Consider the following 22,145-nt stretch of genomic DNA (forward strand, 5'->3'; position numbering starts at 1 on the left):
CACGGCGAGCAGTGGGGCAGAGGAGCAGGGGCCGGAACGCAGAGCAGGTGCAGAAAGGAGCCTGTGGAGGGTGTGACGGGGGAGAGGAGGGCGTTGGAAAGCTGGAGTCTGTGTTCAGTAGAGAAGGAGCTGCTTCCTTCTGGAAGGAGAAGTAACATGTGGCCACTGCAAGAGTTCAGCAATTTCAGTTTAGCAGCATGGCCTCCGGAACCAGGCGGACCCAAGGTCTAACCCAGCCCAGCTCTGTTCGGCCCAGAGCGGGTTGCCTCTCGCAGCCTCCCTGGCGCTTTCGTGGGGAATGAATGAGTGGCCGGAGCATGGCGGGGTAGCGGGTTGAGCACGCGGCGGCAGCGTGGAGACAGTGTGGTGGCGGGGTCAGACCTCATTGACTCATCTGTGTGATGCGTCCCTTTTGCAGAGCACTGACAGAGGGCCGTGACCCAGCGCCCGGCCTGCGGCTGGCTCAACACGGGCCAGTCTTACCGCTACAGAGAAGGCAGAAGTCCCCCGTGGTTGGGCCTCTCGGGCACTCCGGTGTGTTTCTCTAGTTGCCTCTCCTTGCGGGTCTTGTACGTGTTCCCGTGCACGTACTATCTTTATATAGTTCAGCTTGTGCTGTATAATTTGGAGTCTTTTTTCCCACTTCTGTGACAACTGTTTTTCATGTCATTGTAGTTCTTCAGAACACAATGTAAATGGTTGCACATTTTACCGTATGGCCCTTCTGTTGCCTGCGGCCGCCGAGACCATCCTAAGGCCACACGGGTGTGTTGGTGCCTCGCTCTGAGCTCGGGTGGCTAGGTGCTGCAGGACTGGGCAAGCTGAGAGGGGCCAGCGACGTGTCGGAAGGAAAGCCGGGGTCCGTGGAGCGTGTGCGGCCGCCGGGGCATCCGGCAGCCCTGCCCGCCCGCACGGTTAGCACAGCGGCCAGGCAGCCCGGTCGGCAGGCACGTGTCCGTGAAGGAGGGGCCTCTGCTCGGGCTCAGACACGGACCTGGGCAGTCCGCGGGGCTGCGTTTCCTGGCCCATGCTTCAGGTACCCTGGTTCTGTGCTGGCGTTTCCAGGACCGTGTCTGGTTTTCTGGTTGTTTACAGCCAGCCGCAGACCCTCCTGCAGCGAGCCCCTTGTGGTCACTGTCATTTCTGAAGGGTGCTGCCACTGCCCATAGGGTTGCACGGTGGTCGGTGTGTTCCCTTCCTGCACGCCGCACACCGGTCCTCTCTCATGGATTTCAGTGGCTGTCACGGGAAGTCGGCAGAAACCTTGTATCTGCGCTGTGCACACCGGGTAATACGCTATTTTCCTGTGATCGCTTTTGGGAGTTTTCTCTTTATCACTGATCTTTTTTAGCAATTTGATTACGATGTGCTATTTGGTGTGATTTTCTTTATGTTTATCTTGCTTTGGGTTCGGTGGGCTGGGATCTGTGGACTGATGTTTTCATCAATTTGTTACGAATAAAGTACATCTTGCGCCGAGCCTGTTGACTCCGGGTCTGTCACTTGGCGCTGTGCTCGTGCCCACAGACCTTTCCTCCTACAGTGTCTGCTCTGCTCTCAGGCCGTCCTCTCCGCGAGTTTCTTATTTCAAATAATGTATTTCTTATCTCTGCAGATGCTGTTTGGTTTTTCTAAAAATTTCTTCCAATACTCTTCCTTTTATGTCCTGTTTTTCTTTAAACCCTTGAGTGTGTTTCTGTTTATAACTGTGCTGAAGTCTTTGACCACCACGTAGCATGTCTTCGTGGTTCATCTATGGGTTAGCGTGTGTTAGAACCTCATTCTTCTGTTCCATTGTGTTACATTTTCTTAATTCATTCATCCACTGGTAGACATTAGTATGTGCACATTCTGGCTCCTGTGAGAAACGCTGCTGTGAACACGCACGTACGAGTTTTCAGGTGAACGTATGTTTTTGGTTCTCTTGGGCGAACACCCAGGGTGGAATTGTGGGTCGTGTAGTAACTCTGTGTTTCACCTTTCGAGGAGCCACCAAGACTGTCTCCCACAGCGTTGCTCTGTCGCACGCCCGCAAGCAGCCCTCGCAGCGGGTGATAGCCCCGTGTCGTCCGCCTCCTCCCGGCACAGTGACTGCTGGTCTTTTCCACACCTGCCGCCCCAGTGGGTGAGGGTGGCTTCGTGACCGAGAACAAAGGGTCCGCAGGTTTCAGTGAAAGCTGCCTTTGGCAAACAGCAGTCTTGTCTTTGTGACAACCAGAAGATTTGCATTGTCAGTTTAGACGGAAGGTCCCTGCAGCTGGGAGGGCAGACGAGGGGGAGCGCGGACACAGTGGCTCTGGACGGGCAGCGAGACGCAGGTTTCTCCTGTAGCTGTAAGCATTCTCTTTCTTTTCTGACAGCTGCTCCTAAGGCATCATGAAGAAGAAATCAGGGAAAGTTTCCCATCTAGTGAGATCCAGAGGCTCCAGGAGCAAAACACAAGTTTACGAAGGGCTGTTGCTGAGATGAGGAAAGAAATGGAGACTCTGAGTGACCACGTTCTGCCTCCTGCCCCGTCAGGCGGTCAGGTCGCTGACACAGAGCAGCCCCGTCCCAGCCCAGAGGCAGCAGCCACGGTTCCTGGTGAGCACGGGTGAGGGCTGCAGGAGGGGAGGGGAGGCCGGGGGGACACGGGTCTCCACTGGGTCCGAAATGGGCTTCACTTGGAGTCTTACCAATGAACACGTGGTTTAAAACATCACTTCAAAGTAGGACAGCGGCGTTTCCTCTGAGAGAGAACATCTTAAGTCAGTGTTTGCATGTGGATAACAGGGAAGGAGAAAGTGAAGGGTGTGCTTGGCATGTCCAGCCGAGAGTCTGCTGGCATGGGGAGCCAGCTGGGCACTGTGTTTGTGGTGGGCAGTGCAGGGCTGGCGGGACACTGGGCCTCTCCTCGGGGCGTCTGGTGCTGGAGCGGAGCTGGGCTGCACCCCGTGTGCGGTCAGGAGGGGCCCAGGAGTGGCTGTGAGTGGAGGGCCAGTTCCACCAGTGTGGAGCACGAGCCCACGCTTGAGACGCACGGGCCTGAGGGGGCGCTGAGTGTCTGCCGGGTTGTGAAACCCTCCTCAGTGAGCGCCTGGCACTGGAGGGGAGAAGAGCACCGAGGCCAGGGGCTGTTGTGGAGGCGGGCGGGAAATAGGTGGCACTGGCCTGAGTGGGCCTCTGCCCTGGTGACGGTGGAGGGACATGTAAATGTGTGTGCCTGTGTATTTACTGTTTTTTTGGGGCAGATCACATTATGGTCCTTGAAACAGAAATACAAAATCTGAAGCATAAATTTAAAGCCCTGGAAGAACAAGTAGAAGATGTGTTCGATCCCCCGAAGAGGTCCTCCTCTTACCCTGACTCTCAGCCCAGCGTCCACACCTCGGCTGACGTCCACGGTAAGAGTCCTTGTCTTGTCCTGTCACATGCTCTGCCCTGGTAACACTGCCTTTGTTTTAGTTGAAATATAAACCCTACAGAAAGTGCACGAAATGCACACGGACAAGTCAAGGAATGATCGCAGACCGCGGGTCCCCTGTCCTGTTCCCCAGGAGTCCGCAGGCCAAGCCGTTCTCAAAGTGTTTACGCCTGTTCACCCCCGTGTATGGGCGCCTCCCTGCCCCGCCCCTGCTCCGACACCACGCAGATGCCCCCTCACCCCAGCTGGGGCGCTGGCCCGGTGGAGGGCCCACTTCGGGGGACTAGGCGGACGCATGCAGGCCAGGCAGCACCCTCTAGCTGCCCAGCCGATGGTTTACAAGGAGAGAAGGGAGGGAGCAGGACACGGCGCCTCCAGACGGCCTGCTCTCCGCCCAGGAGCTGGCTGGCTTCCCAAAGCTGGTGTCTGTGACTTGTTTCTCTTGTATTATGTTTCCTGGCTGGACTCTCCATATGATGTGGGTAACAGCTGGCCCTCCTCCTGAGCCCAGAGAAACACTTTCAACATTTCACTTTAATATTTGGTAAGGATGAGGGGGCGGGATCAGAGTAAGGAAATTCCTTTCTCTTCCTGTTGTAAGGCAGATCTTTGTATTTTATCGCGATTCTGTCAGTTCTGCTTAATGTGTTTTGAAGCTTTGTCGTTGGATGCGTACGTGCAGCCCTAGGACTGTTTGTGACGGGGACGGACCCTTCTGTGATCCCAGAGCGGTCCCCTCCTCCAGGCAGCTCTCCTGGCCTTCCCCTGGTCGTGTCTGCCCAGTGTATCTTCAGGATCCTGTTCCCTTTTCGCCTGCCTCTGCCGCAGTTGAAGTGAATTTCCCATAGGCAGCACATAGGGTCAGTTTCTGAATTAACTGACATATCTGCACCGTCCACGCTTGCACTTGTCGTGTGAGTGTGAGCCGCGGATTCTGGCCTGTTTTCTGTCCCCGGCGACTTCTTTCCTGCTCGTAGGTCGTCCAAACTTTGTTTATGTTCCGTTGTCACTGGTCCGTGGTTGCTGAGGACACCGTTTCGGTGGCTGCAGGACCACGGCTAGCTCCCGTCCACACTGCGCAGCTGCCAGCGGAAGGTGGAGGCCTGCCTGCTGCCCGGGCCCCGTGCCCGCGTGGCTGTGGCAAACACCGCCTTTCCTACATCAGGAACCGCTTCAGGCAGGGTTATCGCTCTTGCTTTGAACCTTCAAATGTAATTTTAAAAACTCAGGAGGAATGGTGGAGTCTGTGACGTTCCTCTGGACACCTGCCCTTTGCCCGTGTCCTTCCTGAATCCCGATGTTCTGGGTTCCATGTCACCCACTCTTATGGCAAGTCCTGGTTTCCCTTTATTGGAGAAGGGAAGGCATTCGCTGGCATAAGAGGAGGAGCTTTCAGCCCTTAAACTAATGGTGCCGCTTCCTTCTGAGAAGGCCTCTGCCGCCCCAGACACTGTCCCTGACAAGCCACACACCAAGTCTGTCGCTCGGGGCAGAGACGTGACAGTGGTGTGTCTGGGCACACGTTTCTTTGGCTTATCCTGTTTGGCATTGAATCTGAAGGTTATTGTCTTTGCCAAATTTGGGGAGTTTTCAACCATTACTTCTGCATGTGTCTTCTTGACTCCATGCTCTTTTTCCCTTTGGGACTCTGACCAGAAAAACGCTGGCTCTCTTGTTCTTCTCCCGCGGGTGCCCGTGGCTCTGTGACTTTTCTCAGTCTGTTTCCTCCCTTGTCTAAATGCGTAATTTCTGTGTCTGTCTTCAAGACCTCCATGCTGCTCTGGAGCCTTCGGCGGGACTTCTATTTCAGTTTCAGTTCTAAGATCCATTTTGTTTTTCATTATCTTTTATTCCTTTGCTGAAACTTTTCTTCTTCCATTGTTTTAAGAGTGTATCAGCTTGGGCCACCTGGGTGGCTCAGTCGTTAAGCGTCTGCCTTCGGCTCAGGTCATGATTCCAGGGTCCTGCTCAGCGGGGAGCCCACTTCTCCCTCTCCCTCTGCTGCTCCCCCTGCTTGTGCTCTCTCTCTCTGTCAAATAAATAAAAATAAAATCTTAAAAAAAAGAGTCCCGACGTCTGTCCTCTCAGTGCTTCATTCGAGTTGGGATTTTCCTGGTTGTCGGTGTGACGGGTGACGCTGGGTTGTGACGTGCACATATCGAGTGGGTGCTCAAACCTCCCATCTGTGTGACGTCTGTTTTATTCCTCTTCTGCTCTACCGGTCCCCCACCTTTCTCGGGCACAATGCACGTCTGTGTCCTGGCCCACTCTCTTGGGCTGGGTCCGGACAGCCACTTGGTCCCCAGCACCTTTGCGACGATGCTCTTCTGCTTAACCTCCTCGTGTGCCATCCGAGGCCGCTGAAGTCCTGGTGCTTTCCCTGCCGCCGCAGGGCTCAGCTTGCAACACTCTGGCTTTATGGATGCTGCCTGGTTTCCAGGGGCCCCTCCGGGACTTGGTGCACAGAGTTAAGGAATTCCTTCCTCAGCCCCCCCACGATGCTCTCCACATGCTCTTCCCGGGAGGGTGCAGGCGGCTGGTGCAGGTGGGCCTCTGTCTGCACCAGGCCCACCTGCGGAGTCTCCCTTCCCTGGCCCCTGTGCTGAAGGGAACAGGCCTGGCTGGGGCCTTTGTTGGTCTGAGCTCCCTGGTGTTCTGGGCTGTGGCTGTTCCAGCATCAAAGCTGGGAAATACGCGAAGGAGAAGGACGTGGAGCCCACCGCGGAGCGTCCCTGGAGCCCCTGGCCCTTGCCCGCTGGGCCTCCCCTCACAGTTGCTTTGGGCTTTCAGCCGCACCGAAGGAGAGGGATGGGGCGCGCACGCACTGCCTTGTCCAGAACAGCGAGCTTGCGCTGGTTTTTGAATGTTAAACCAGCTTTACGTCTTTGGAATAAACTCAACATGTGATCTATTCTTTCACTGATATTTTACATTTATGTTCGTGAGGGACATTGGCCTGTACACTTTCTTTCTCATGATGGCCATTGTCAAGTTTCAGGACCACAGTTCTGGCCTCAGATGTGTTGGGAGATGTTCCCTATTTCTCTGTTTCCTGAAGAAGTTTCTATTAGACTTATGTTAATTTTTCCTGAACCAATTAATAGATTTCAACTCTGAGCCCCTCTGGGTTTAGGATTTTCCTGAGAAGGTTTTAAAGTGTGAATTCGGTTTTGTTTTTTTTAATAGTAAAGGACGACCCAGATTTTCTTTTCTGTGTGTCACTTTTTGATATTATATTTTACTAGAAAATTGCCCATTTCATCCAAATTTTCAAAAATTGTCTATAGTATTGTCCTATGAGTTGTAAACTTCTGTAGGTTTTAAAGTAATAAATCTGTTTTCATTGATTGTTTCTGTTGACTTTTTTTCTCTTGCTTAGTCTTACGAGGGATTTATCTTTGCAAAAAGCCTTTCAAGGAGCCAGCTACATTGTACGCTCATTTTCTGCTTCCTCGGTGTCTAATATTCACTTTATTCTGTCCTTTCTTCTGCCTTATTTGGTTGGTCTTTTTCTCATTCTTTGAGACAGATACTCAGCTCATTGACTTCGCCTCCCTTCTCCTCCACAGTGAGCTCCCACGGCTGTAAGTGTCTTTGAAAGGACAGCTTTCAGTGCATTCCTGAAGTTTGTTTGTTTTTATATTTTTTTAAAGATTTTATTTATTTTATTTGACAAACAAAGAGCACACAAGCTGGGGGAGCAGCAGACAGAGGGAGGGGGAGAAGCAGGCTCCCCACTGAGCAGGGAACCCGATGCAGGGCTCGATCCCAGGACCTGAGATCGTGACCTGAGCCAGGGTCAAGAGTTGCTCGCTCCACTGACTGAGCCAGCCGGGCAGCCCTGCATTCCAGAAGTTTTGATAAGCAGTGTATTAATGATACTTTGGGTCAAAATAATTTGTAACCTCCACCGATTCCTTCTTTGACCTATGGTTGTAGAAACATTTCCCTAACTCCCAAGTGACTGGGAGGCTGCTGCAGACCGGCCTCCACCAGGCACAAGGTGGCGAGGCTGCACTGCTCTCCTGCGGAGATCCCTGCTTTCACGAGGATGAGACTTCATCCCCAGCGCCTCTCAGTCTTTGTGGGGACTTGGCCCTTCCTCTCAGCTCTAGAGCGTCCTGGCTTCCAGGTGGACGCAGTGATGGTGGGCACCTGCAGGGGAGGGCGGCGACGGCGCAGACCCCACTCCCCGGACAGGCTCTAGGAGAATCACTCTTTCTGCAGGAGGAGCTGTGTCAGCTGGTGGCGCGTCCATTGGGCTAGCGCTCGGGAGGCTCAGAGACAGGGCACAGCTCGTGAACTTCCTGGTGGCCCGGCTCAAGCAGAAGGTATGGCCTCCCCCCGACACATGTGCGGTGCAAGTCTTCCACGGGACCGCTTCACCCTCTGTGCCTCAGTTTCCCTCCAAGGAAGGGGTTATTGTGAGGTCACCTGTGGTCCCTGGAAGGCGCACGGGAAGCCCTGGTAAATGAGTCCAGAGCGAGAGGGGCAGCACGCGTGGAGGAGCGCACAGCCGGAACTCCCTGCCTCACACCCCTGCCGAGGGGTGTGATGCCGGCCGCGCACTCGGGACGCGCTTGAGCGAGTCCGGGTGCCGAGCTGTGGCAGGACCATGCAGGGTGACGGGCGTGTCCACACACCGCAGCAGCCTGTCTGGGGTCAGGCCACAGTCCTGCGCTGGGCCGGAGCCCGCTGCTTCCTGGGGCACACGTCCTGCCCTGTCACACGTGTGCCCTGGGTCACAGCCCGTGCTTTATTGCTTCAAATTCATAATTTCTCTTTTTTTAGTGTTTTTTTCATTGTGGTAAAATATACAAACATGAAGCGTACAATTTGCTAGCGTACATTGACATTAACCACATTCACGATACCGTGTACGTGTCACCGCCATCTAATATTCCCAGAACTTGTCCGTCACCTGAACAGAAACTGTCCCCATTCAACACCAGCCCCATACCCCTTCCCCTGGGGACGTCTGTCCTTCCGGTGGGCTGGATGACTCTCCTGGGACTGGGGTCCTGCGAGCTGTCCTTTTGTGACCAGCTCGTTTCCCTCAGCACCATGGCTTCAAGGTTCATCACAGGTGGTGGCATCGATCAGTTCTTGATGCCTTCGAAGGCCCGAGTAATACCCCATTGTGCTTCCCACACCGTGTGGACCCTTTCACCCCATGGACACCTGGTTGTTCCCACCTTCTGGCAACTGTGAATAATGCTGCTGTGAACGTGGTGTCCAGGCACCTGACAAGCCCTGCTTCCCATTCTTTCGGGTACATGTGTAGGCACGGGATTCTGGGTCACATGGTCAGTCTGTATTTCGCTCTTTGAAGAAACATCAAACCATTTTCACACGTGACTGTGCGGCTTCGTGTCCCCCTGGCCGCGTGTGAGGATCCCGACCGCCACATCCTGACCCACGTGACCTATTTTCTGTCCCTGGATTCTGGCCGATCCTATGGGTGTGACGTGGTACCTCGCGTGGTTTGGGTCTGCGTCTTCCCCGATGACTTGTCATGGGGGTGTCGTCTCATGGGCTCACTGGCCGTTTGTGTGTCTTCTTTGGAAAAATACCTGTTCAGACCCTTTGCCCATTTGTGATTGGGTTGTTTGTCTTTTCATGTTGGGTCCTAAGACTTCTTCGTATCTTCTGGATACTAGTCCCTTATCAGATATATATTTCGTAAAATTTTTCTTCCATTCTAAGGCTTCTCTTTTCACTTTTTTGATAATGTGCTTCAAAGCACAAATGTTCTTAGTTTTTATGATTTCCAGTTTTGTCTATTTTTTTTATTTATTTTTTTAAAAAGATTTTATTCATTTTTTGTGAGAGAGAGCACAAGCAGGGGGAGTGGCAGAGGGAGAGAGAAGCAGGCTCCCCACCGAGCAGGAGCCCGATGTGGGACTCGATCCGTGGACCCTGAGATCATGACCTGAGCTGAAGGCAGACACTTCACTGACGGAGCCGCCCAGGCAGCCCTGTTGTGTCTGTATTTGCTTACGGCTTGTACTTTGGTGTTACACCATCCTGTTGCCTTTTGCACAGATACGTTTTTCATGAGGCAACAAGAAGAGAGCGTTTTCACATGTCCTAAGTCCATAAACACATAAATCACGCTGCCTCGTGCGCTCTGCGTCTGAGCCTTCCGGCGGCTGAGCCTTCCGGCGGCTGCAGGTGGCGCTCCAGGAGGCTGTGCTTTGTCCTGACTGAGAGCAGTGTCACTGTCATCATGGAGGGGACTCACCGCTCTCCTCTTTCTCCTCACCGCATGAGGGGCAGGGGCACAAGACACTCAGACTCGCTGCTTCCCGTTCTGCCCACTGTTGGGATGTCACACACACACTTTGCAAACAGGGAGTAAACATTTAAATATAAGCTTTTAGTTTTCTCTTGATAATCATAGATGTTATGATTATCATGGGGAAAAATACCCACCTCAAGGTGTTTTTTAATTAACAGTGTCTGTTTACCAAATGGTCACCTTTTTTGGTGTGTACTCGACAAATTCAAAGAATAAAATATTCGCCAGGAATTCATTATAGGAGTTCCTGGAATAGGAACGTATTGTCTCTTCCTGAGAATGAAAGGGAAAAGAGTGTAGAGGGGGTGTCATTCTTTCTATCCCCTGCTCTTTTCTTCCTTGTATCAGCAGGAGGACAAACGTTGTCCAGAGAAGCTGCCAGAGTGAGGGGCTGGCCCTGGAGCTCTGGCCGGACCCGCTTTGGGGATCTCAGAGCCGACCTGTAACTCCCAAGGCCGCCTACTCCTGGGACTTCCCTTTGGAACCCGAGTCCCGTCAGTTAGCTCCTCCTCAAAGCCTTGGCCTCACCCCTGCCTCCGCCCCACTTCGGGTCCCAAGCCCCGGATTGCCCCCTACTGGTGACCTGCATTTTCTACATGTTTGTTTCCGCCTGAACTGGGTTCAGGAAGAGGGTTTTAGGCCCTCTGCCTCTGTCCAGACAGTTTCAGGCCTGGACCTCCCCAGCCAGCCTTGGGGTCCAGCGTGGGCTCTGCCGCAGGCACGTGCGTCCACACAGCAGGGCACAGGTGGGGCGCGGTGTGGGGAGCGACTGCTGAGTCAGAGACGAGAGACTTACAACTGCGTTTGCTTTCCGATCTTCCTGCCGTTTCTAAGTGCCTCCAGCCTTCTGCTTCCCTGCCCCCCTACCCTCCCCAGCCCCCACCCCCTTCCTGACTGCCCCTGAAACGGCCCTCCAGGTGCTGCAGCGGCCCCTGGACGCGGACACCGTCCAGCACGAGCTCCCCCGTGAGGTGGACCAGCTGCACTTGGAGGTGTCGGAGCTGCGGGGACAGGTGGCTGAGCTTGAGGGGCGTCTTGGGAGCAGGCCGCAGCCGCGAGCCTTGGACAAGGTGGCCGTTGGGAGGCAGGTAGGTGTCCTGTGCCGACCGCTCCCACTCCCACTGTGCTGTCTGGGGCCTGCTGCACAAGTCACCCGAGTGGCCATCTGCAGAGCCCTCCTGGGCCCCTGGCGTGCTGCTTCCCACTCCCCCTGCTTCTGCCTCGGCGTTCATGGTCGGGCCTGGTCCGCGGCCTCCAGGCCTCGGGATCCCACCACTTAAAAGTCCAGCGTAGGCCGGGCGCCTGGGTGGCTCAGTCAGTGAAGCGTCCTACTCTTGGTTTCGGTTCAGGTCATGATTTCACAGTCGTGACATCGAGCCCCGCGTCAGGCTCTGTGCTCAGTGGGGAATCTGCTTGAGATTCTCTCTCTCTCTGCCTCCCCCCCAAAATAAACAAACAAATCTTAAAAAAAAAAAAAATTCCAGTGTGGGAAAACCACACATATGAAGAGGGCTGTTCTGTTTCCTCTAAAACGGAGACCCTGACTTGCTAAGAGGGCCCTGAAATTGAAGCAAAATTGGGTTTTTCCTTGGAGAGGACCCTTGTGGGGATTCTTAGACTGTTTGAGGCCACCACCCTTGCAGTCATGATGACAGTGGGGCTCCCGTCTGCTCCTGGTCAGGCCCTCCACACCTGGTACCCAGCGGGCTCTGTGGCTGGTTCAAGCCACAGTTCTGAGCTGTGGAGAGAGCCCCGCGGCGGCCGTCCCCACAGACGTGGAGCACAGGCCGCTTCTCTTCTAACCGACGGCTGTGATGGAAATGCTGTCAAGTGTGCACTTTCTTACTCTGTCAGTTACCCGTGGTGACCTACGGTGACCTGGGTTACCCGTGGTGACCTACAGTTCCTGGGTTACCCGTGGGGACCTACGGTGACCTGCATTACCCGTGGTGACCTACGGTGACCTGGGTTACCCGTGGTGACCTACAGTTCCTGGGTTACCCATGGTGACCTACGGTGACCTGGATTACCCGCGGTGACTGCAGTTCCTGGGTTACCCGTGGTGACCTATGGTGACCTGGGTTACCCGTGGTGACTGCAGTTCCTGGGTTACCCGTAGTGACCTACGGTGACCTGGGTTACCCGTGGTGACCTACGGTGACCTGAGTTACCCGTGGTGACCTACGGTTCCTGCGTTACCCGTGGTGACCTACGGTGACCTGGGTTACCCGTGGTGACCTACGGTGACCTGGGTTACCCGTGGTGACTTACAGTTCCTGGGTTACCCGTGGTGACCTACGGTGACCTGGGTTACCCGTGGTGACTGCAGTTCCTGGTTACCTGTGGTGACCCATGGTGACCTCGTTACCCGTGGGGGCCTGCAGTTACGACTGTACCATGGGGTCTGGGAGATGTGGCGAGCTTTCCGGCGGCAGCAGCGTGGACGTAGAAGGCAGTGCTGAGAGGCACAAGGGGGACTCAGCTCTCGGACGACGTCCAGCCCTGAAGGACCGGAGGGGAGGGCGGGTCCACTCCTCTCTGGCTCACGAACAACAGGAGGGCTGGACGCACCTTGGGACGGATGGACAGGTGAAGAATGGCTGCAGAGGGGAGGCCCTCAGAGGCCACCGGGAGGTGGGACCCGGAACCGCCTGCACTGCCCTTTAGCAAATGCCACCTGGATAGCCAGAGCCCCGGCCCCGCGCGAGCCCTTCCACCGTTCTTCAGCTCGGATACACCGTCCTGGCCACGGGGCCACAGAGGCCGGCAAGCAGCACGTCTGCCTCACCCCGTGTCCACTGTTCATTCCAGGTGCTGCCCATGCTCGGCCCTGAGGTCAGAAGCACTAGGGGTTCTGTTAGCAGCCTGGTCACAGACCCCACTTGCTTCGATGGAAGAAATCATGTGTATCAGCAGGATTTAAAATGGAGATGTTTGATTCTGACTGACAGGCTAGAGCTGAAGTGACTGTGACCCTGGGGAGAAACCGAGGCACAGGAAATCCAGTGGCTGTGCCCAGCCCAGCTCTACTGCAGGAGGGCTAGCACCTTGGCAGCTCAGGAGCCTTGAGTGCCACCAGTGCCGAGAGCCTGGTTTCTGAAAGTCTCGCTCTGCTGAGAGGAAGGGGCGGGCTCCACCATGGACACATGGAGATGGGGCAGAAGGACGCAGGTACAGAAGGGCCCCAGGCCCTGGCCACACAGTAAGTGGGACTCCCAGGTCTGTGCTGACAAGGAGAGGTAGGAAAGGGGAGGGCTGGTCCTTGGCCAGAACATCATCTGCAGACGTGGAGGGCCTGTGCGCCGGGAAGCCATCGTGATGCACAAAGGGGCAAGGCTGTGACTCAGTGTCTCCCACCAGTAATGGTTCAGTTACAAGGGAAAAGAGCAACTGTCCAGGGGGGCAGCCTGCAGACACCCCTTCACTGAGATGCACTCCTGTCATGGACGCTGGGACGGAGGGATGTCCTGGGCTTTGAAGCCCACCGCGCAGGGGGTCACAGGTTACTGCTGACTCCAGCCGCAAGTGATGCGCTCGAATCGGGGCCCGCACTGTGGAGACTCTGCCCGTCAGGAGCCTGCAGGGCCCCGCGAGGCAGATGTCCTGCGGGGTCCTGCGCCCTGGACGGGAGAAACAAACTATAGGACACGAGTGGACAGTTGGTGAGGTTTCCGTGCGGCCCATGTGGTAGGTCATAGTGTTGTATGTGTGGTAAATGTCTGGTTTTCGTAACTGTGGTTACAAGGAGAATCGTCCATTTGTAGGAAGTACAAACTGAAGCATCGAGGTGTAACTGAGCACGGTGTCTCCAGCTTCCTGTCCGCGGTTCAGGAAGAAATGCATATGGCGCAAGGGGCTGATGGTGACGAAGCAGAGGGTCTGGTGCCACCGCGGCGCTGCCCTGGCAGCTCCCGTGCGAGTCTGACATTCTCCCAGATGGAGGCAGGCCCCTCACCACCCCAGCCCAGGACAAGGGCCCGTGAGGAACTCGGAGCCCCTTCTCCAGCTGGCAGCAGGGCCACTGCTGGACCGGCACCTGTTGTGTCTCCAGTGACCCCCAGCCCGCTGGATTGACAGCCCCAGAGTTCTCCCCGGCAAGCCTGCTCCTGTCCACTGGTCCTCCCAGTCCCCTGAGCACAGCGGGAGGGACGCTCTGGGTCCACTGGGGGGCAGTGTTCTCCAGTTCTGCCTGCACCCCTGGGAACCTGCAGAAGGACTGGGATCCCTAATGTCCACCGCGAGAGCCCCTGCAGCCCTGGCAAGTGCCCCTCTGCACCCCCGAGTTGGGGCATGCTCTGACGTCAGGCTCTGTGGAGTGCAGTCGCCGCTGCCCTTGGGAACAGAATCCTCCCTCACGAGGACCCCTCCACCGGCCAAGCCCTCCCTGTGCTGCACAGATGTGGACCCCCCTGGCCAGGATTCTGGGAGCAGCCCCCCGAGCAGGCGAGGGTGTACGGGGCCAGCATGTGGGGGCTGTGGGGGCCCCAAAGCGCGCAGTGGTTTGGCAGTCCCGGGATTGTCCTAATGAGTGTTACATGGTGGGTGTGGGCAGACTTGAGAAAGCCGTCAAAGGAATCGCACCAGATGGGGCGCCTTGTGGCTCAGTCGTTACGTGTCTGCCTTCGGCTCAGGACGTGATCCCAGGGTTCTCGGATGGAGCCCCGCATCGGGTTCCCTGTTCCGCTGGGACCCTGCTTTTCCCTCTCCCTCTTCCCCTGCTTGTGTTCCCTCTCTTGCTGTGCCTCTGTAAAAAAAAAAAAAAAAAAAAAAAAAAAAAAAAAAAGTAATCGCATCAGAAACCTAGCCCAGGACGGCCCCGGCTGCTGCGCCCTCTCACCATGTGCAGCCACGGTGACTAGGGCCTGGGAAGCTTACAGCCATGGCTCCCCGGCCAGCCAGAGCCCAGCCACAGGCCCGCGTGTGGGGTCGGCTCCCTGCCCATGCAGGGGGGCTGCCTTGTGGGCTGGGGTCTGCTCTCAGAAGCGAGCTTTCTCGTCAGCGTCTGAGCGTTCTGGGCTTTGCAAAGTATCTTTCCTCACTTCAAGTGGCACAGGAGACTCCCACCATCGTGTTCCTGTGGAGGCCAGGCCTCCGTCCTCCCTTCCTCGAGGTCTGTCCCAGGCCCCCCACAGGCCTGAGGACCCCAGTCATGTCCTGGGCCCCCAGTCATGTCCTGGGCCCTGGGCGAGGCCGGTGCCCTGCGCGGTTGATAGCAGGCCCACGCGCCGTCACGGGGGAAGGGGGTCAGGATTTGGGTGCGGGGGCTGTGCTGCCACGGGGCCGTCTCCCGCTCTCCTCCCCTTTCTGTCATCCTGCCCAGCCAGCCTGCGGCCTGCACTGGAGGCACCCGTGTGTGGTCACCGTGGCTCCAGGCCACCGAGTACACGGGCGCCTGCCAGCCCTGGAAAGGCACACCGGGAAGTGGGGCCAGGACAGAACGTGCTGGTCTGTTCCAGGGACTCCAGGCAGGCTCCTGTTCTGGCTCCACGTCATGAGGCCAAGACAGGGCACAGTGTAGCTTTTCACAGTGTCAGGAGCAGCCGTGCCTAAATAGGCCACCTGCGTCCCTCGGGGCCTTGGACATTGGCTCCTCCGGGGCCTCTGTCTGGCACGCACACCTTGGTCTTTCCCTTTCTCTTACTCTCTACACCCCCTCATTCCGAACACCCTCTGGGTGTGACTGCGTGTCTGTATGGGGGCTGTGTGGTGACCCGGCACAGTGAACCCACAGCACGGAGTCCAGGCAGGAAGGAAGTACAGAGGAAGGCTGGCGCCCACCGCAGGCTGTCCGTCAGGCCTCTGCCAGCCCCTTCCACACCAGGTGACCCCGGTACCTGTGACCTGTGCACCCAGCCTGTAACCCTGGTGCCACGCAGGGGATCCAATCAGACGTGAGCCCTCATGGGTCCTGGGGGCCCATTGGAGGCTCGGCATGGGTTCCAACTAGTTCCTCATTGTCCTTGTGAGAAAGACATGGGCTTGGTGGGGGCCACAAGGGGCCAAAAGCAGGCCTGGCCCGGCCCAGGGCTTCGTGATCTTCGCTCACCCCACTTGTGGAGGAGGCAGCGTCCCCATCTCACTCCCAAAGCACACTGGTCCTTATCCCGTTGTCCCCCCGTGGTGCGGCTCTGCACCCACACCCACATGCCCCTCTCCCACCTGGATGGCTTGTCTTATGGGCTGTCTGCCTGTGGCTTCATCCACAGGTCCCTGCAGACCAAGGACCCACAGGGACTGAGGACCAGGGGCCACAGCCCCCACAGGCCTTGTCTGTGCCCCTACTCCAGAGGAAACTGAAGGAGGCAGCCCGAAAAATCCTTCACCTCTGCCTGGAGAAAGAACAGCTCCTGGAGATGGGGAACAGGCTCCGTGCAGAGCTGGGCCATCAGGCCCCAGGTGAGTTTGGGAGCAGTGCCCTGCTCCACCGGGCAGTGGGGTCACAGGGGCCAGGGGCCCTCTCAAAAGTGCTTTCTTCGGGCCTGCTCCTCTGGAGGGGGCAGGGGAGGGACCTGGGAGGCGGGAGCAGAGCAGCTTTGCTGCCCTGAGGGAGGGAGAACAGAAGCTGCCCTTGTGAAGGGAAGCCGGGGTCAGGAGTCACGGCACAGAGCAGAGCCTCATCCCGCGGTGGGAGTTCCCTGGACCCGCGTCTCGGGCGGCATCTGAGGGGAATACTGCAGTTAGCAGAGCAGACGGCGTTTCTGGGCTGCGTATAGGGAGCAGCCACAGCTGCCATGTTCTCGCCGGCTCTGCCGGGACTTGTGTGTCCCCTGGGACCCGGCCTGAGACCTCTGGCAGTAGATGCCTGGCTGCCCACAGGGGTCTCAGAGGGCCCTGGTTCCCAAGAAAGACAGGCAGCGCTCCAACCAGACTAGAAAGAGGCGTGCCTGTGTTCCGGGCCTGCAGGACAGGCCCAGGCTGCCACTGAGGACACAGGAGCCCAGGGCTTTGTTTGCTGCAAGCTGTGCTCATACTGACACTGTCTTTGCCGATAATTTATTCAACAAGGGTTCACTGCATGAATTATAATTTATAATAGTATTTCACAAGCCAATAGTGTATAGGATACTGTCTCTTAAAAAGCCCATAAGGAAATAACATGCTTCAAATTAATGACACATAATCACACTGTTGTTCCATGCAAGGGGAGATGGAAGGGATAAGGTCCAAATTTAGCTGAGGTGCACCTACCAGTGGGTTCTTGGAAGGTCTGGTGTAGGGTCATCGGTTGAGAGCAAACGTCCAGCTGCCCACGCAAAGCCAAGGTCCCCTGTTGCTAGAGGACCAAAGGCACCAGTGTTGGTGGGCAAGATGATGTCCTTCATGGGGCGGCTGCATGGTTGTCACCACGGCCGGCCAGGAGTAGCCTTGTCCAGGTCGAACACTCTTGGTTAGTGCCCAGAGCGAGCCACTGGCCACATGGCTCTCAGACCACTTTCAGAAGCAGTTGCTCTCATTTCCCTGTGGCACCCCCATTCCTCACGCTGTATCCCCTCACTTAACATGGCTTCTGCCTCTCTGTGCTTTGAGATACTGTGATGATCAGAGATGAGGGATTTCAGGTTCCACCCATGGTTGATGGGAGACAGGCCGTTCCCTCTCTCCTGTCTATTGTCTAAAGCCCAGAGCACTGCAAAGGGAATATCAGCAAAAAATGTTTCCTCTGTCAACTACGGTCTTAGCTTTCCTGGGCAAGTCTTCCTAAGTCCTTAACACCCAACGCACAGAAAGGGAGGGGAAGGTCGGCCTTGTGCTTCATCCTCAGGACCCCCACAGCTAAGCTGCATGGATAATAATAGTTTTTATTATGTTAGTGGTTTTGGTCTGAATATGAGTAGAATTATCTAGTGAGTAGCAAGTGGAACGTGGGAGAACTTAGGCAGCAGGGCAGCAGGGAGCGCCATGTCTCTGAGAGAGCGGGTGCAGACCGTTGAGGAAATCCGAAGAGGAGGCCTGTGCAGCTGCTGTCTTGCTGAGTGGCTGCTGTGGGCCAGGGGCCCAAGGGGCAGAGCAAACCAAACCTCATGGGTATAGTTAGCCCAAATGGCTCTTTGAGACACAGCGGGATATCCACCCTGCCATGCAGGGTAACGGAGGAGAGGCGGTCTCAGAGGCTCTGTCCTTCTAAGATCCCATCTCTGGAAGGAGGAATAGTAAATGGGGACAACCAGATTCATCTCCGTGTGTTGTCCACACGACAGCAGCGGCAGTGGTGTCGTTTGCAGCCCTGTGAGGGACTGGCTATGTGCCTCGCTCGGGACCTGCTCAGTGAAAGCCCTTCTGCGTCCTCCTTCCAGGTCACAAGCCGAAGAGGAAGGCTGACTGCGTTTGTTTGTCAGACACACTCTAGACCATCTTCTGCCAAGTTCACTGAAAACCTCGTTTCTTTGGGAGGCAGTGCCATCTGCCCTTACTCTCCTCCCTCACACTTGTCATTTTAGCCGGCAACCACAGCAACTTCAGCATTTATGACTCTGTTTCTTCTAACTCCATTCTGTTCTCTTGTCTTCTAAACCAGCAACACCCTCCCTCCCACATCTGAGCTTTGCTGCTCTTGACCTTGGCCTCCATGCTGTGCTATGCCACTTCCAGGGTGCTCTCTCTCAGCCTCCAAGTCCCAAGACCTTTTCTGTTTGCAACCATGCCTCCCTCTCCCTCTAATCCTAGTGGAAGTGAACTTGTCTTTCCTTCTCATTGTGGTTACCTATAGCCAGCCTGACCTTACGGCTAAGTATTTCAGTGAGTCACTCGACACTCACCCATCTACCTACCCATCCATCCACCCACACATCTACCCACCCACCCATCCATCCATCCATCCATCCATCCACCCACACATCTACCCACCCACCCATCCATCCATCCGTCCGTCCATCCGCCCACCCACCCATCCATTTATCCATCCATCCATCCACCCACCCATACACTCATCCATCCGTCCATCCATTCATCCATCCATCCATCCTTCCAACAGAGGAGCCACTGCTATGTGCCAGATACTTCCTGCCTTCTGCAATTTCTCCATCACTCAGCCTCAAATCTGGCTAAACTCACTGTCTCCTCTTGCCAGGCCTGCACCTTCCTGCCTCACAGTGTCAGAGAAAGCCACAGATCCCTAGTGACTTAAGTTTTCAGCCTCCTCTGAAGGTTAGGGAGACCTCAGCAAAAGAATTTTCCCTACTTGGTGACTTTTTTGATGGTAGACTTTTAACCGTCTTTTATTTTCTTCTACAGTGATTTGTTTGTGTGGGTTTTCTGCCTCTTCTTAGATTAATTTTAGTTATTTCCATTTTGCTAGGAAACTATCCATAGTCCCCAGCCTGTAAAGTGAGTGGCACATGGCGGCTCATAGCTCTCTGCTCTCTTCTGGACCTGTGGCTGTCTCTCCTTATTTTCTAAGACCTTCATATGAGCAGCGGTGTGGGGTTCAGTCCAAACTGCCTTTCCCCCATCAGCTGTGCACACATTACCTCAGTTCATCTTTGCAACAACCCCAAGCATGGAGAAAGGCTTCCCTAAATAAAATAAAATAAAACATTAAAATACCCCCTAGGCAGGGGAAGTCAAAGATCAACAGGTATGATGGCATTACATTTTAAAAGTCTCTAAGGAAAAGACGTTGTGAGCAAAGATAAAGGGAAATGACAGACTGGGGGCAGTGTTCACGACATGTGCGACAGGTGAAGAGGATCGATACCTAAAGCAGGTGTCTACAGATCACATGCAAGGGCCAGGATGGCGAGTCCCAGGAGAAGTCACATAGCTGATAGGGTGCGGGTGACACGCGGCCTCTGCAGGCGTCTGCGGAGGCAAAGTAAGTTTGTTAAGTATTGAGTTTGAGTCTCAGACGGAAAAGTCACCCTTAGTGTCGAGGAGAGCAGGGGCGTTGTTGGTGGGGATCCTGTTGGCGAAGCCTGTTCGGAGGGCAGTTTGGCTCTGTCAGGTTTTATAATGTTTATACCCTTTGGATCAGCAATTCTTCTCTTAGAAACCTATTTAAAAGATTTTTCACCGATATGAAATAGACGTATGTGCAAGGCTGTTCTTGGCAGCATTTTGTTACCATGAGAAAGTCATCGGGACCGGTCTGCGTGTTCGTGCTGGGGCGCTGGAGTCCAGAGGAGCGGCCTCTGCCTGGCCTCACACCAGTTAGAGCCTTTTCTCCCTGTTAAAGTCCCGTCCATGTGGTGATGCTTTGGCAACTACAGGAAAAAGGTGGCAGTTCCAAATTGCTACCAGCGCTCCCAGTGCGCGTTCTCGTTGTCTGTGCCGTCTTGTCATGAGCCCGAAGCCGTGTGTGTTGACCCCGTTGACCCCTCTTGTGCAGGTGCCGCACAGCAGGGCGTTTGTACAGCAGGCACACAGAAGAGGGTGTGTGCACACGTATGTGACCGCGAACACGGGACCGCAAGGACGTGTATCAATTTCAGTTGGTGGTTTGGGGAGGAACTTCGTGAGTGAAATTCAGGGAGTTCTCTCTGGGTACTTCTATATTATTTGCAGTTTGCAAATATACCAAACACTCTTCCACTGTTTCCTTTTGGGAAGGCCATCTTCCCTCAGAAGCGTGCTGGTGGTAGATTTCTCCTCTCCCACGGACGTGCGTAGACCCGATGGCAACACTGGTCTGTGCATTTTTTTACAAAGACAGTTTATCTGGTTCGTAAATACATCTGGCTTATAAACCAACTGTGACACGAATATCTTATCATCATTTAACAACATTAATAATGCGAGACCGTCCAGCCAAGGTGGCGCCCGAGCCGCCGCACCAGTCTGCAGTTGTTCCCAGGGGCTTCTCCAGCTCCGCCAGGCAAGGCAGATCCCAGGGCTCACGGGCACCTGCCCCAAGGCGCGTCTGCCCCCAGCTGCTTCTGGGAAGCACCCTCACACGGAGCTGGCGGTCCAGCCCCTTCAGTGGCCTCGGCTCTAGCTGCCCAGTCTTCATCCCACATGCCCTGCCGAGCCGACCGGGGTCGGGCTTCTGTGCCGGCCCTGCCCCTCCCGCTCAGGTCAGGCCTCAAGATCTGCATTGACAGACAGGCAGACTGTGTGTGGGTCTACGGTCAGGCTGCACCTGGCCCTGGGCCGGCTCCGTCAGCCCCGCGTGTGGGGCACACAGGCCGTGGAGCGGCCCTCCTCTGACTGCTCACCCCTCACCTCTGAGGTGGAGACCGGCACATCACGCGCTGTGGGGCCTCTCCCTTCATGCCGTCTACCTGCCAACTCTGCTTTTCCCAGAAGCCCCAGCTGCGCACACCATCGGGATCTCATGTAAAGCCAGCGTTTCTCAAAAGGCTGTTTCCAAGGGTCGTAATACCGAACACTGTTGTAAAGACTGTGTGAGAGCAGTTCTAGGTTCACAGCAAAACTGCCAGGAAGGTACAGAGATGTCCCCCACCCCCAGCCTCCGCGATCAACGTCCCACCACAGTGGTGTGTTTCTCACGATCCACGAAGCTCCCCGACATGCCACCAGCACCAGACTCCATGCTTACATTGCGGGGCTTCTTGGTGCTGGGCGTCGTACGGGTTGGGATAGATATGTTTCCACACGCGTCCACCGCGGGACTCCGGCAGATCGTATGGGATAGTTTTACTGGAAGTGCTCTGCGCTCTGCCTGTGTATCCCGCCCCTCCCTGGCGGCCGCCGACCCTCTCACTGTCTCGTGGTCCTGCCTTTTCCCCAGCGTCCCACAGTTGGAATCCCACAGCATGGCGCCTTTTGTGTTTCCTCACCGTGTCATTGTCCTGATGAAGTTTGTGTTCATCAAGAAATGATTTGGGGGGGTTCCTGGGGGGCTCAGGCAGTGAAGCGTCTGCCTTCGGCTCAGGTCATGATCTCAGGATCCTGGGATTGAGCCCCACGTTGGGCTCCCTGTTCAGCGGGGAGTCTACTTCTCCCTCTGCCTCTGCCCCTCCCTCCCCCTCGCGCTCTCTTGCTCTCAAATAAAATCTTAAAAAAAAAAAAAAAAAAGAATTTGGTAAAAAATATAAATAAATTAGGGACCTAGCTTTAGTTAGCCTGCTGGCCCAACACTATGTATTAGGCATGTGTACATAAATACTAAAATCCTTATTTACATTTATTATTCATAATTACACAGGCATCTAACAGTCTGTTGTCAACTATGCTGACTTAGAAGCAATGGTTCTCAGTCAGGTTGTATGTTCTGCTTGACAGACTCGTGCCAGGCTGGCTCTCTGGCCCCAGCGCCCTCCGCGTGACTGCGACACGGGGACGCGCACCCTGGCTTGTACAGTCTCACGCGGGCAGTGCACACACTTGTCATAAAATGATTGTATTTTGGGGCGCCTGGGTGGCACAGCGGTTAAGCGTCTGCCTTCGGCTCAGGGCGTGATCCTGGCGTTCTGGGATTGAGCCCCGTATCAGGCTCCTCCGCTGTGAGCCTGCTTCTTCCTCTCCCACTCCCCCTGCTTGTGT

At 55.5% G+C, this 22,145-nt stretch overlaps 1 protein-coding gene across 16 annotated transcripts in view; it reads left to right on the forward strand.

The window, feature by feature from the left end:
• CCDC57 (coiled-coil domain containing 57) overlaps positions 1–22,145 on the forward strand; it is a 100,332-nt gene that overhangs the window by 38,549 nt on the left and 39,638 nt on the right. For 13 of the 16 annotated variants that reach the window (XR_005837296.1, XR_005837295.1, XM_040639955.1 and 10 more), the window contains 5 exons: positions 2,361–2,583; positions 3,231–3,383; positions 7,631–7,734; positions 10,622–10,792; positions 15,911–16,100. Coding sequence is in view for 14 of the 16 variants with exons in the window: in XM_040639955.1 (XP_040495889.1) it covers positions 2,361–2,583; positions 3,231–3,383; positions 7,631–7,734; positions 10,622–10,792; positions 15,911–16,100 (841 nt within the window). In the remaining 2 variants the exon portion in view is untranslated. Of the gene's footprint in view, positions 1–2,360; positions 2,584–3,230; positions 3,384–7,630; positions 7,735–10,621; positions 10,793–12,515; positions 14,426–15,910; positions 16,101–20,028; positions 21,609–22,145 lie in introns of those variants that run through there. The other 3 variants (XM_040639959.1, XM_040639961.1, XM_040639952.1) reach the window with 3 other exon arrangements.

Source organism: Ursus maritimus, unplaced genomic scaffold (assembly GCF_017311325.1).
Source record: "Ursus maritimus isolate PB19 unplaced genomic scaffold, ASM1731132v1 scaffold_24, whole genome shotgun sequence".
Taxonomy (NCBI): domain Eukaryota; kingdom Metazoa; phylum Chordata; class Mammalia; order Carnivora; family Ursidae; genus Ursus; species Ursus maritimus.